General features: G+C 42.4%; 1 protein-coding gene across 2 annotated transcripts in view; it reads right to left on the bottom strand.

Annotated features, from left to right (window-relative positions):
• The window catches only part of LOC103030895 (POU domain, class 2, transcription factor 2), a 59,923-nt gene extending 47,431 nt beyond the window's left edge, over positions 1 to 12,492 (bottom strand). The window contains exon 1 of one of the 2 annotated variants that reach the window (XM_022682993.2): positions 11,121 to 12,492. In XM_022682993.2, coding sequence (XP_022538714.2) covers positions 11,121 to 11,220 — 100 coding nt within the window. In that variant the 5' untranslated portion in view covers positions 11,221 to 12,492. The remainder of the gene's footprint in view (positions 1 to 11,120) is intronic. The other variant, XM_007253095.4, reaches the window with a different exon arrangement.
• Positions 12,493 to 14,916: the final 2,424 nt, after the last annotated feature.

The raw sequence follows: 14,916 nt of genomic DNA, 5'->3' as shown, positions 1-14,916 counted from the left end.
TAGCATGCTCACACAAGTATTATCATCTCTGTGTGGACAGATGTTTCCCATTTTTCTGTTTTATAAAACAGAAGAAGATAAATCTTTTAAATATATATTATACATCATTTTGTTTTACGCCATTTGAAAACGACGGCATTTTATTCTGAATAGGGCACTGAATAGGGACTTTTTACATTTAATAAAATCTACTTCATTTTAAGTTACATAAACTGAACAGTTTTTTTTTTCTTTGCATAACAGGTTTGTGAGATAAAGCGCTACCTCCTTCGCTCCCTTTTATGCCATTCCTTTATGGATCCACTTGTGTTCAAGTGCACTTGTCAAGTAGCTGGTAATGAATGTACAGGCTCACAACTACACTTGCATCTTAAAACATGCTTCTCAGGAATGTTTACTTGTGTCCTCTTTATTTATGGCTGGAATCTGAATGCCGTAGCTCATTTCGTCTATTCGGTCATGTATATAGTAGAAATAATGTAAGCGCAACGTAGACAGATTGCCCCTGCTTAGAGCACTCCATCGGCTTGACAAGTGTTTTAATAATTCTAGCAGTGAAAAATGACAGTGCCGATGCATCACTGCTGCTCTCCTCAGCAGGAGGACTGCAGCTGGTCACCCTTAGCCATCATTTTAATTTCACTTCAGCATTACAATAATCCAATATTCATTATTGTGATGTGGAATAATTTGCTTAGATTAAAGGGGAGCGCTGTGATTTCTCTTCAAGTATACGAGGTATACGAGGTTCGAGGTCTCAAAAGCACATTTTTTATGTGTTATTATCTGTATAGTGTTTTTCAAGGCCATCTGATATAAAAGTGGAGAGCGCGCGAGAGAGAGAAGCATGGAGAGAGGGAGAAATGGACAAAATTGCAGGAGCAAAAAGAGGGCTTTTAGGACAGAAAGCACAGACTATGTGTGTGCGTGCATGTGTGTATGTGTGTGTGTGTGTATGTGTGTGTGCGCATGTGAACACATGTATGTTCACAAAAAATTGAGAGAGATCTTAAAAACTCCATCTACAGACAGCGCAGATATATAGTAATGCATTTCTTTTTGTGTAAAGGCTGTATAAAAAACTGCAATTACAATACACTCCACCACAACTGTGCCAGATCACATTTGTAAGTAGCTTTTTTCTCTTAAATCTCAGTCAGAACACGTTTAAGGGTAAGAATTGTACTAAAATAAAGGAAAGCATGCCAGGAAATTAGTTTTTAGAAATAAAACAAAATCTTTAATCTTACATATGCTAGATATTATCTTTGTGATAGAACTTTTTTATTGTGAATATGATTTTTGTTGGCTCTCTTTTTGTGTGCAAAATCTCTCTTAAATCTTTATGAAAATACAGGTGTGAGGTGCATGATCATACACATACACCAAGACTTGTGCTCCTACATATCGAATAAGGCTTGAATGCAGCACAGTTCAATGTAGTCTAGATTTCATTCAGGTTCAGTCACCACTTTCTCTCTCTGACTGGATTAAACACATTTCACCTGTAGGGGACATTCTTATCACATCGAAATGAAGGTTTTGGTGTTCATTCCTCAAAATAACAGAAACGTAAGCGCTTAAAGAGCAATGACCAACTGTTTAAACCACCAATTTCATTACTAATATTGTAAATAGTCTTATTTACTTAAGTGTAGTGCTGCTTATCCTTATTATTTAAATCAAATCATTGAATCATTATACCTAATATGGTATGTTTTTTTCATTGAAAAAGTGCAACTATTGATGTGCATTTTGTCTACATGTTAAAACTACCTTGAAAAATATTGTCTATAATATTGTACATTATGATGTGATATTTTTATAATATCACCCAGCCCTAATACCCGACCCCTTTTTTACAGTCTCTTAATGGTGGGTTTCTATGTTTTCCTTTAGTGTTTGTGTGGGCAATTTTTCCGGCATACATAAATGGCACGTCTAACTCACCACACATCTCACAGCACCATACATTACAAAAACCTCAAGGTCACTATATAATCGTTCAATTCTGAAGCTAACGTGGATGCAACCTCTTTTTTGTGGTAAAAACAGAAATGAAAGCAACAAACTGTAACAAAAAAAATAATAATCGTTCAATGCCCTTTACCCTTCTATGTGCTTACACGTGTTTATGCCTACTTTCTGCACTGCATTCTTAAGAAAAAATGTGTTTTGCACCTTTACTTAAATTTTTTGTCCTTCTGTGATTTTCTCTCTATTTTTCCTCCTTGAGTGTGGATGCAGTTCAACACAAGAGAAGTGCTCCATGTGAACAAACACTTATGGACATGTTTACTTGCTCTATGGGGTTCCTGCTTCAAAAGCTGTAAATGACGACTCAGGTATGTAATTGAGGTGTTTGGGTCCATTCAGTAAAGCTGAATGCATTGGTATCATGTTTTTTTTTTTTGTTTTTTTTCGTGCTGTTGTTCTGTGGCTCATGAGGAGGTGTATGAAATTGCTTTTATTTTATTTTGTTTATTTTTTTAAGATATTACTGAATAGATACGAATTTGATCAAAGAGTTCCGGCTTCTTATTTTCAGGGCTGTTCCGCTGAGGTATGAGCACAAAAGAAGTTTAAATTGCACTCAGCTTGCAACAGACAAAACCAACCAACCAGCCCATGGATAATAGTGACTGAAAAAAGACGCAAGGTTTTTTTTTTTCTCTCTAAGACAAAAATTGACTATTTCTATGGGGGGGAAAAGTGAGTATTTTCTGTCTCTGATAAAGAACTCTGTCTGAGAGACAGATTTACTGGCCAATTACAGCAATTACAAATAAAAATATTTTCCTCTAAAGATTAGAGGATCAGCTACAGACAGTCCACACGCTGCATCAGCTCTGGCTTTTAACAGGACATAAACACATTTAATAACATCAATCTCTAATAGACTAATAGATTCTAGGACAACAAAAACAGGTACATGGCATTCAGGTTTGCATGGTCAGGTTTTGCTTGTTCATAGCGGCCGTGTTAGGGCCTTGAACTTGAGACGGCACGCCGGTCAATACGCGACGACGGATGGAGGGGCAGATGAAACAGCAGAGCGAGGGGTGATGGGCGCTTGCATATGAATGGAGGGGGCACGAGAAAGGGGAGGCAGACTGGAGAGGCAAAGGCCAAGGGTCAACCTGTCGACCCCCACCGCCCGACCACGCAGACAAAAGGAGGTGAGAGGGGCTGGACCGGACGGCTGAAGGAACAACTGGTGAACGCACTCCAATCAAGAGCGCCTCTTTAACCACACACACAAAATGCACACGCGTTCTGTTTGCCAGTCTAACACCTCCTTACAATTCTGAGTTTCTATTTATAACATCTTACTAAGCAGAAACTCTGAATGAATGAGTATTAATAACACCCACTGATGTGCTGTGTGAGCCGATGATCCTCCTTGTTTAATTTAAAACTTCACAACCATAAAATCACATCCTTTAGATCCTGATGACAAAATTACACAAATTACACATTACACAAATACAAATTGTCACTGTAAGGACAAAACCTTGTTTCAATTTCAGTTTAAATATAACTTTACAGCTTAAACAAACTGGGAAAAAAACAGCTTTTAATAAAACTGACTGTGAAATTATTGTTGATTTGTTGATCTGTGGCCATTAGGATTTTTTATTTTATTTTAGCACAAATCAAAAATTTCAGGGACAAAAAATGACCACACCACAGTGAAATCTTTGGTAAACAACCTGTCACTTAAAGACAATGTACATATCTACATATACAACCTTATGGACACTCACATACAAATTTGTGTATGTTAATGTGTATACATATGTATATACGTGTGGGTGTGTGTTTGTGTGTGTGTGTGTGTGAACACATTAATTTAATGCATGCAGCCTTGCGGAGCTAAAGGATGGCATGTCCACTTTGGCTGCGCAGCGTGATGGCTATTTATCTTATCTGTGTTATTAGCTATCTAGCCTGTCAGGTAAACTCCACCCAGCTCCAACCGGCCGCTCCCGCGGCTGCCCCCTGGGTAATCAGCACAGCTTTCCTTTAGAGAATTATGCAGCTGACCTCTCCGCATATTCACCATATTCATCCTGCATATGGAACAGGGCATGAGCTGAGAAGAAGAAGAATGGAGAAGAACAAGAAGACAAAGAAGAAGAAGAACAGGAAGATGAGGAAAGCAGAGAGGAAGTGGAGGAGTATACGATAGAGGGGTGCCAACTGGCCTAGTTATAGTCCACATAAAGATAAACCACATAGCTAACTATTACACTTAGCACTTTGTAGTCAAAGTGGATGAATATTCATTAGGCTTTTCCCTTTCTTTGTGAGAAAAAATAGGAAATTTAGGAAATAAATGTATAAAATATGTTAAATACATAGGATTACGTGAGAAGGACTGTAGATGTTGTGGCACTGATATACGAAAATACTGGAATAAAAGACTCCAGGTAATGTATTAGGCTGAGCAAACAGTGGGCCGATAGCATTCCACACACAAACACACACACACAGAGGTTTGGATGAGAGTTGTGTGCTCTTAACTGAGCAGCCTGCTGGGCAGCTGATGCGTATCAGTGTGTGTATGTGTGTGTGAGAGAGAGAGAAAGGAAGAGAGAGAGCAAGGCAGAGAAAGAGAGAGAGAGAAACTGAATCCCCTGAAGAAACCATCAGAGGATGGTTTGTCAGGTTGTCAAGAATGTTTGAGTGTGTGCATGTGTTGGTGTGTATTTGCTTGTGTGGATGTGTTTGTGTGCCGGCTCAGGTGCAGGCTTAGCATATGTCTGTACGTGCATGTGTGTGTGCGTGTGTGTGTATGTGTTTGTGTGTGTGTGTGTGTGTGTGTGTGTGTGTGTGTGTGTGTGTGTGTGTGTGTAAATGTAAAGCTTTGAGGCGAGGCTGTCTAAGAGATTCATAACCAATATGAAGAGGTTAGAGAGAGGACTCCAAACCCTTCTTTATGAGAGTTGGGAGGAGAATGAGAAGCGCTGTAGTACAAAAGATTAATTTCATTTCAGGATCCAGGGAAAAAAAACGGAAGAAGAAAGACAGAGGTACGGAGGATCATCCGAAGAAAGCAGGGAAATTACCTGACTGGCTATGTGCTTGTGTGAAAGCGTAAAGGCACGCTCCCTCACCTTGACATTGCAATTGCACTTTGTGTGTGTGTTGCATGCCATAGCTTTCGACAGTGGTTTGAGGTTTTGACCTGTAGCATTTGAAATAAGCTGCGTTCACGCATGCTTTATGTGCCATCATCGACATAGAATGACTCAAAATGAATGAATCAAATACATGTTTTGTATTTGTGTTGTATTGTATTGTACCTTTATCTGCTTATCTTCATTGGTGTGTGTGTTCATTTTCCTAAATGTGGGGATATGCATGCATCTTTGTGTCTGTGTCTATGTATGTATGTGTATATGTATGTAAGTGTGTGTGTGTTTGGGGGAGGTTAAGGATGGGGTTACTTTGTTGAGATTGAAGTGCAAAAGCACTCAGATTTATTAAAAGCTGGCCCTCATGCCTCTCTCGTTCTCTCTCTCTCTCTCTCCCTCACCCTCTCTCTCGGAGCATTGTTGCTCACTCCCTTGTTCAGTGTGCATACATTGAGAAGGATATTAAATTTCCCAATCAGACCCTGACTGTATCCCCAACACTCTGAATGGCGGCCATGGGAAGGGCAGTGTGTCCCTGAGGTCTCCCCCACAAACACACTCATACACACACACATACGCTCATTATCATAAGGCTTGTTGGCTAAATTAAATTGGCAGCTTAAATCCCCCCAAAAACTATAGTGTTTCGGTGAAGGGCAAGATATGAAATGGGAGGGCAAAATTCAATCAAGCTTTTATTATTTCATGGTATTGCTGAGCAGTATGGATCATACAGAGTCTGGTCTTCATTCTTATAAAAGAAATCACGCACAAACACACTGTTCAAAACTATCACACTAATTGCTGTAGCTCTAGAATTCTATAAAATAGCTTTGGACCATAATGCTCTCTCCACAGCTGTGAGAGAGTGTGTGTATGTATGTGTGTGTTTGTATTGTTTTCTCACTTTTCCATTCCTCCTGTCTTCCCATTATCTTCTCCCTCTATCTTCCCTTCTCCTTCTTTTCTCAATATTGAGGCCCAGGAGGAACTACTGCCTGCTCCTGCTCTAAAACATATATCCCCCCAGCCAGCTAGGAGAGTGAAACGTCACATCTTCTACTTTTTCTGCCAATAAAAAAATCTGTGAATTTCTTTATTCATTCCCACTCAAAGAAGAGGAAATGTTTCATAAACTGAGGATTAAACATATTATAGGTGTAACACTAGGTGTATTTCTACCAGACTATAGCGGTATGGGGTGTTAAAGTGTGGTGCATGCAGTTGCATAAAGAAGATTTGTTTTTGGGCGAATACTATCATTTCTGAAGCGTATACGCCACGAAGAAACTTGGTATTGGGAACTGTAATGAATTCACGTCTATTGCAAAGATAACTGTAGTCTTGTCTTTGTACTGTATTTGTATTTATAGAACCTTGAGATCTAAACCACTGTGTAGAACCAAACAAAACCATGACATTTGTGTATCATTGTATCTGTAATACACACATACACATACTCACATCATATAGTGAATGTTTTATTCAATAAGAAAGCATACGTGTGTGTGTGTGTAGAGGAGGGTGTGTGTGTGTGTGTAGATCAGTGTTTCAGTACAGTGTGAAATCTAATTCTTCAGCTTAATTAACAGGCAGAGAGAGACTGACCCTGATGAGCAGGCTAATCGCCTACAAGTCCAACAGCTTTTCACACACATTGCTCTTTTACAGGAGGGAAGAGAAGAAGAGAGAAAGAGAGAGAGAGAGAATTCTTCCTTCTTCCTCGCTCCAGCACAATATGAAGATTGGATTCCATTTCTGACGCTCGGCCGGTCAGTGTGTTAAAGGCTATCAGAATCAGACAACACACTATGCCCTTAGCTATCATTACGCATGTCCCCCTCTCTTCCTTTCTCTCTCTCTTTTTCTCTCTCTCTCTCTCTCTCACACTACAAAAACACACACACACACATAGAGGTAGAAACACACTCAGAAACACACAAATGCACACACTTTGTGCCCTGTCAGATAAAAGAGTATCAGGGACCAAATGAGGTCCATTTCGCCGCTGATGGCCACGGCGGCAGTTTCCACTGGAGAGGTGAGGCTTCCGTGGGAGAGAATGTGTTTACCTACATATTTTTATTGCTATCTGCTTAATGGCCTATGAATGTCTCCATGGATACATGAAAGGGGAGCGAGGGATAGAGGGATAGGGATGGGTCACATCGAAGAGCTAGGTGCTCAGCAGGGGGGCTTGCATGTGTGTGTGTGTGTGTTTGTGGGTGATGGGCAAAAGAAGATGTATAACCATGCTGTACACAAATGAGTTGTGAGAAAAACATGAGAGAGAAAGTAAAGAAAGCAAATAGAAAGAAAAATATTGCTTGAGCAACTACATGATTAAAATCGACAAATGGAGGAAGAAATGATGTGTGAGTGAGTAAATGCATGTGTGTATGAGAGACTGGCTGAGGGAGAGGGAGATAAAGAGAGAGAAAAAGAGAGAGAGAGCAAGAGAAAGAGAGAGAGGGAGACCGTAGGTGTTGGGACAGGGATGAGAGAGGTAGCTTAATGCAATAAAGCATGTTGTATTGACATCTCTGTTGTGTCTATTGATTCCCCATTATGTCCCTAACAAACCCTGGTGGACATTTTGTCATTCGCAATCACGTTAGCACTGGGACTTGCCGACGCTACCGCTCAAATCCGATCTATACACGCACACACACACTCACACACAGCCTGCATGTGGACGCCTAGTCAGGGTTGCTTAATCAATACCAGTCGGAGGTTAAAACACCTCATGCAGCATCTTACTGCAAATTTGTATTGATATGAACTTGGCACACAAGCATGCATGCACACACACACACACACACACATTCATGCACAGTCCTGTGCACTTTAATTGACCACAAAGTAGACACATTCACATTCCCACCCACTCATAGCTTTAACCTCATGCAACCCCACAGCAAAAAGGGGGCAATTTTTGCCACCCTGTGCCAGGCAAGGGCGGTAATGTGAGAATTGCTGGAGGTAGCGGTGGAACAGGTTTTTTTTTTCTCATGGAGAACTACAATGTAGGCCTATGTGTGCACAAAGTAGGAAAGTGGAGATCATGAAATGGGAGCAGCGGGTGGAAGCCTGGAAGATATGTGTTTAAACCCTGAGCAAAGGGTCTTAACCCAAAGTCCATCATCTCTGCAGCTCTTTACCTAAACTTGCCTGTGGACAACTTTCACCCACCACAGTCTGCTTTGGCCGCCTCCATACAGGCTATGTTTCCATTCCAATTCCTGACCACTCAAAAACTGCCAATAGAATAGGACTCTCTGGAGCAGATACAAATGAACCTGTTGGCCCCTCTGCCTGATGCCAGGCATGAGTAACGAGGAGATAAACCCAATAAGATCAATAAAACTTAAGCTATATGTAGTAATATTGTACAAAGATATTTTGTACTTATTATATGATTCACTATAGAGCCTTGCCAAATGCATACAACCTGTCTGCTATGTGTTTGAAGAAGAATTAAGAAAAGAGTGTCTCTACAGCTTCTTTTATCCTGCTTTTAAATTAATTAATGGATTGAAACACATGTAAGAACTTTCTTCACAAGTAAAATATTTCACATTCTACTTTGGTTAGCATTAGCATAAGGGTCACAGCAATGATTATTATTTTAGGTTATTAGATTTATGTGTAGATTGGTTAGGTATAGTTTGATGTATGGTTAGATTTAAATTTAGCTGTAAAAGGTTAGGGTTGGGTTTAATTTCTGGTGTAGGTTCAGGTAATAGAATTACACGATATAGAATTACACATGAAAAGTTATTTTAGTCACATATGTATGTATTCCACTTGATAAAGCCTAATAAAGCATTCAGCAGTGGAGCAGTGATGCTAGTCTCTGGAATGATGATGCTCCATCCAATACGTTTGGGATTAGTAGGGGATAAGGTTAGGGGGTGATAATCCAAACTTTCATTAATGCTCATGTTAATTTAAGGCCTAATGTTACTTAGACTTTCATAACTGGGTTATTGATAATGGTGTAAAAGGAACACACAACAGTTAAATCAGTTGTTTTAACTAAAAAAAATAAATATTTGAATCGCTTGCCATATTATTTACATGAAGTAAATTCTCACTTTGGTCAGTTGGAAGCTTAATACAAATTGCTTAAACTTGAACTTGAACTTGAACTTCGAAGCAAATACCAAATTAAACCAAATGAATCAGGTCAAGCAGAAACCCTACCAGACCTAAACAATCTGAACAGTGACTCCCCCAAAAAAGTGACTGGACCCCAAAATATTAGTTCCTTCCACTCCAATAGTGGCTCTGACTTGTTCGACGTCTTGCCATTTCACCAATGCCTGGTGTCCATTTTAAATGTCTCTTCAAGTTCATGTTCTTTATTACAGCGCTCCGCCAACTTAAATACAACACCAAAATCACCTAAACAATCTATATACTGTATATATGAAATGAAAAAAGCATTCTGTGTTCACAAAGGCTGGAGTTTAACACAATATGGATAATGGGCGCCATGATCTAAGACATCAAAGAAGAAGCAAGACAACCTGAGGCGTGGGCAAACACTGCACAGAGCGAACACAGAGAAATGCCAGAACCACATTCAACATAAAGATCGCTGCAAAATCAGAATCGTAACTGTCAGTTTATAGTCCCCCAGCTTATCTGCTTCACATTCGCTCCATCTTTACCTTTTTTCTTAATCGTAAAAGCGTAACACATTTCCAGGCAACACAAGTCTCACAAGAAAACCCTCTACACCTCCAGACTGAGCGTCTATAACTGACTTATCCAAACTGGCTTAGGAGGCCTCTCGCCAATCCAATTTTAACACTACCTGCCAAGGGAGAAAGGAGAGCACCATGTGGGCCACTCTCTGCTGTTTTGAAGAAGATGAACATCTGGACTGGTGAAAAAAGTCCATGTCTCATTTGTTGAAAAGGGATGCAAATGCTCTGGTGTCTGCCCTTCTATCACCCCAACTGAGGGGTGAGTGGGTTGTGGTGGGGTGGGGTGGGGTGGATGTGGGGTCATGAGTGGGGGCAGTTTGCAGCGTAGCTTATGTTAATTTTCAACCGTTTTGCTTGTGTCGTGTCATGGGTGTGAGGAGACATATGATCTGCACTGCCTGCTAAACGAATAAGCTGTTTCAGCTTGCATTCCTCTATTGATGGGCTCGAAACCAACACTTTAAAAACACACTACAACAAACTGAACTGCAAATGTGGAAATGAACGACACGTCACAGCACACAGAGTAAGAGTGGAACAGCAACTCTATGAGATTAGGCTACTTTAGTGTGCAAAACACTGAAAAAGTGAAAAAAATAACACGTGTAAGATAGAGAAAGTGGGAGAGAGTGTTACACACACATACACACAGAAAGAGAGAGAGAGTAAGTGAGTGCAGGCAGTGTTATTCTTTCCCGTCGCTAAATTCTCCCCCTCAGCGCCTCGTTTCTTCCCGCGGTCCCGCTATCGATCTCGGCGGAGATCGATGGATTGCCATGAATATTCCCCAAACCGGCCGGGAGCAGAGACAGAGAGCGAGAGAGAGAGCAGAGAAGAGGAGAGGAGAAGAGAGGGGAGCGGAGGAGAGGCGAGAGGAAGAAGAAAAGGAAGAGATTGGGGGAAAGAGTGGACATAAAGAGGAAGAGGCGAAAAGAGGACAGGGCCAGAAAAGAAGAAGGAATTAACTAGGAACAAAACCGGACCTTCACTAAAAAGCCAAAAGCCATTCAAACAGGCACCATTAGCTGATGCTAATTACCTTTTAACTCAGCACTTCTCTCACTCTCTCTGTGTTATCAATGGAAAGGAAAAAGGAAAGTAGCCTAGCTAATAAAAAAGAAAAGGTGGAGAAACTGAACTGAGGAAGGGTTTGGGAGAGTGTGTGGGACTGTGGGTCTGTCTGTGAGAGAGTGTGTGTCTGAGTCGGGAAAAAGGGGTGAACAAAACGCGAAACAAACGCGAGCGAGTGTGTGGATACTCTTACCGGAGCTGGATCGCAGAGGCAGCGGAGCCTTGAGGCGCCAGGCGCCGAAGTCACGAGAGCTTCTCTGAAAAACCAACGGCACCGGCAAGGGAACAAACATGATCCGCTGTCGTCTGGCTGTTTTGGGGGTGGGGTGGGGTGGTGTTAAACGCGCTCGTCCTCGGTCCCTCTTCTTTGCTTCGTCTTCTTCTTCTTTGATTTCTTCTTGGTGGTCAGGTGTGGGAATATAGTATTTGGGAGAACTGGAGGAGGAGTTGATGGTGTTGGAGTAGATAGATGCGCGCGAGCTGTGCGTGGAAGTCTATGCGAGCTAACTGTTTTTGGTATTGTGCCTTACTGACATTGTTACGGTTCCTTTGGTGTACTATTATAACAAATAATAACAATAATGTTTTTATTCTTTTTTTTTTTTTTTTTTTTTTTTTTTTTTTTGCTGTTTGTACTATGTGCTGGTGCTCGAACTCGCACACGGATGGTCAGGAAGCGGCTATTTAGAGATATTTTAGCCTAAAACAGCGCGTTTAGTTTTAGTTTTTTTTGGTATATCTGTGGTCTTTGCTCTGTTCGGATCAGAGTGACCGGGCCGTGGCTGCTACACCTGAACTTCACTTTTTCTGCCTCATTCAGACTGTGGAAGAAAAACGCCGCCGTCGTGGCCTCTCGCTTTGGTTTCGCTCTCGTGCCTGAAGATCAAAAAACAAACCTCAGGCGCGCGCTCATCCCTCCATTCGCCTGAAAACTATACCTACCGGCTCTCGCGCTACAAAGGCGACTGGATCGTAACCCGTTTAAGCAGAAACATTTAGCTCGTCTATGTTTTTGGTTTTCTCAGCGTGTCGCCCCTCTCACTGTTTCATTCTCTCCCTCTCTCTCTTTTTCTCTCTGTCTTTCTCACAATCAACGCAAACACACGCACTCACACATAGCCTACACACACGTCTAGGAACGCTCTCGGATTCAAAAATCTATAATTTAACCCGTTACAGCTACATTAAATAAGTGTGTCAGTAAGGTAAGGCTCGCGCTGTGCTCCTCCTTCCTCCTCCCCTTCACTCGCAGTCACAGGCCACTAATTAAAACGCAAGCAATCGATAGATAAATAAATAAAGCGCAGCCTCTCTCTCTCCCTCTCTCTCTCTCTTTTGCTCTCGCTCTCTCTCGGCACAGAAGTGAAAACTAAAAGGAAAAGAAGGAGCACGATACCGGTCACGCGGATTTCGCTTCTTGCCTGTGTCCCGCCATCCGTGTGCGAGTGAGTGTGTAGTATGTATGTGTGTGTCCGTGCTTGGGAAAGGCCTCGCGCACTCCTCTCGCTCCGTCCGCCTCCCAGCACGACGAACGCGCTCTGCAACAGAGGGAGGAGGAGGAGGAGAGAGAGGAGCAGCAGCAGCTCTGAACCCCAACCCCCCCACCACCACCACAACACCCCCCCCAAATACCCCCCATACCCCCTCCCTATCTTACTCTATACCTCCCCCACTCCCCTCATCCATCCCTCTTTTTTGACTAATCCTATAGAAAGGCGGCTCTCCCTGTATTGATCCCTTGATTACTCTTCATTATGGGCGGCTCTGATGATTGCGGTGAGCCGCTAGAATCGATGGGTTTTACACAATATGGAGGCGATGTGGATTACAGCAGGTGATCGCGCACCTTTACGCGCAGGTAGAAAAGATTCGGCATTCGGTCGGAGGGCGGCTTTGTGTGTGTTGCTTACTGTGAGATAGATGGTGGATGGAGGGGGACCCCCGTCTGTAGGATATACAGTGTTGTTAAACACACAAACACACACACACACAAAAAGAAAAGCGCAACATTTTTTGTTGGCTAATTAAGAGCGCTTCCTCAAGTTTCATTCACTCCCTAAAGGAGAAATGAGCGCTCGTGGTCCTGAGATCAGATCTCACTCTCTCTCGCGCTCTCTCTCTCTTTCTCTTAGTCTATCCCCTCCCCTCTTCTTTTTTTCCGCCGTCCTCCCATACGCCGCGCGCTGTCACTTATAAAGCTACAATCTGCGCCGCGCACTTACACTCAAGATTATTGCCCACATAGATTTTTAAAATAGAAAAATCTATACGCTAAACATCGCGGTCAATACGGGGAAATCGAAAGCGCAGAGCCAGATCCACCCCCCCACCCCTACCTCTCTCAATCTCTCTCTTCCGCTCGCTCTCTCTCTCATCCTCAGCGTTTTTAATGAGATATCGATCAATTATGGACCCACGGATCATAAAAACTGGAGCATTATTTAATGATGAGATATGACAGATTTATTCACGAGCCCTAATGGCGGCCTTGTTAAAATATTAGCACGTGCTCGTTTTTCGGTATTAACGTTCGATTCTGGCCGTTTAGGCGCGCGGGCCGCAAAGGCGCAATGACTGTGGTCGCCTCATTGTCCCCCTCGGTCCCTCTTCCTCCTCCTCCTCCTCCTCTCTCCGTTTGACAGATGACATCCGCGTGTCCAGCGAGCGAGAGAAAAGAAGACGAGAGGGAGGGAGAAAAGAGGGAAAAGGGGAGCGCGCGGTTGTCCTTCCCAAACCCCCCTCAACGGAGAGGCCACTGCCCCCCCATCCAAACTCCTTCCAGACAAAAGCAATTATTTCTTGTAGAATATAGTGTGTTTTGCGCGTCTATCGCGCAGAGAGGGAAGGAAGGTGGATTGAAGATGGTGTTGAGCCCAATACCGCCCTGCGAACACACACACACACACACACACACACACACACATACACATAGACATTCACACAAGCAAGAATACACACAAGCATATACCTCAGCAAGTACACACACACACGCACACATATTTCTAACATTTTGTAGCCTACCTGGTCCAGTGTTGCAGCTCCTTGCTTACAGCAGCTCTGACCCCATTAATGACCAAAAAAACACGAAGCCGTTTTCTTTTCCTAAAGTTAATGAACATGATACACAGAATAATTTAAATGGACTTTATTAACCATTAAAGGAAACAAGAAGGAAACAAACAAATACACAAATGTTAAATGAACATGTGGCTCTCTTATTTCTTAAAGCTAATCATTGTGGCATATTGCTAAACACAGACGTGGCTGATATAAAACTGGGGGAAATCTTGTCTTTGGTTATGTGTGTGTGTATGTGTGTGTAAGATCGAGAGATCGCGAGCGAGAAAGAGAGAGTTCATTGTTAAATGGCAATGTCATGTTGACAAACGAGTTGGTTGAATTAAATTCTCTCTCATCAATAACAAGGCGCCCCCAATCAATACCAGCTTACAATTATATCACCACCCCCGCTCACTCTAACAAGCAGCTAATACAGCGGCCTGTACACACTCTGGACACACACATACACACACACAGTTATATCCTTGTTATATCCAGCTTGAATACAATTACCAAATACAGAAACACACACGCGCGTCTCTCCCGGCTACACACTTGACGTAAATACAATAGGATAATGCGAGAATGCTGAAACACGAACACATACGCACACATACGCACACACACTAGCCTACTTTGTCGTTTCCCTTATCAGCTAGCTGTCTGTCAGCGCCTTTCTGAGTGAGAGAGAAAGAGAGAGGTTGGAAAAGAAAGTGAGAAGAGATTCAAACAGAGACACTTTCGGCCGCTCTCTCACTCGCGCGCGCACTCGGCCTGTCTCTCTTTGTGAGCTTGGCCTAATGATCAGTGCTGGCATATTGTCAATAGTCAGCTCAACCCCTGCCAATACCTCTAATACATATCCATTATCAGAGTGGTGGGCTTGACAACACCGAGCAGCTGCAACGGCCAGGTGAAGTAATTATTGC

This window comes from Astyanax mexicanus, chromosome 3, assembly GCF_023375975.1.
Source record: "Astyanax mexicanus isolate ESR-SI-001 chromosome 3, AstMex3_surface, whole genome shotgun sequence".
In the NCBI taxonomy this organism is placed as follows: Eukaryota; Metazoa; Chordata; class Actinopteri; order Characiformes; family Acestrorhamphidae; genus Astyanax; species Astyanax mexicanus.
Note: the sequence above shows the minus strand (reverse complement) of the source record. Positions and strands in the feature narration are given on the sequence as shown.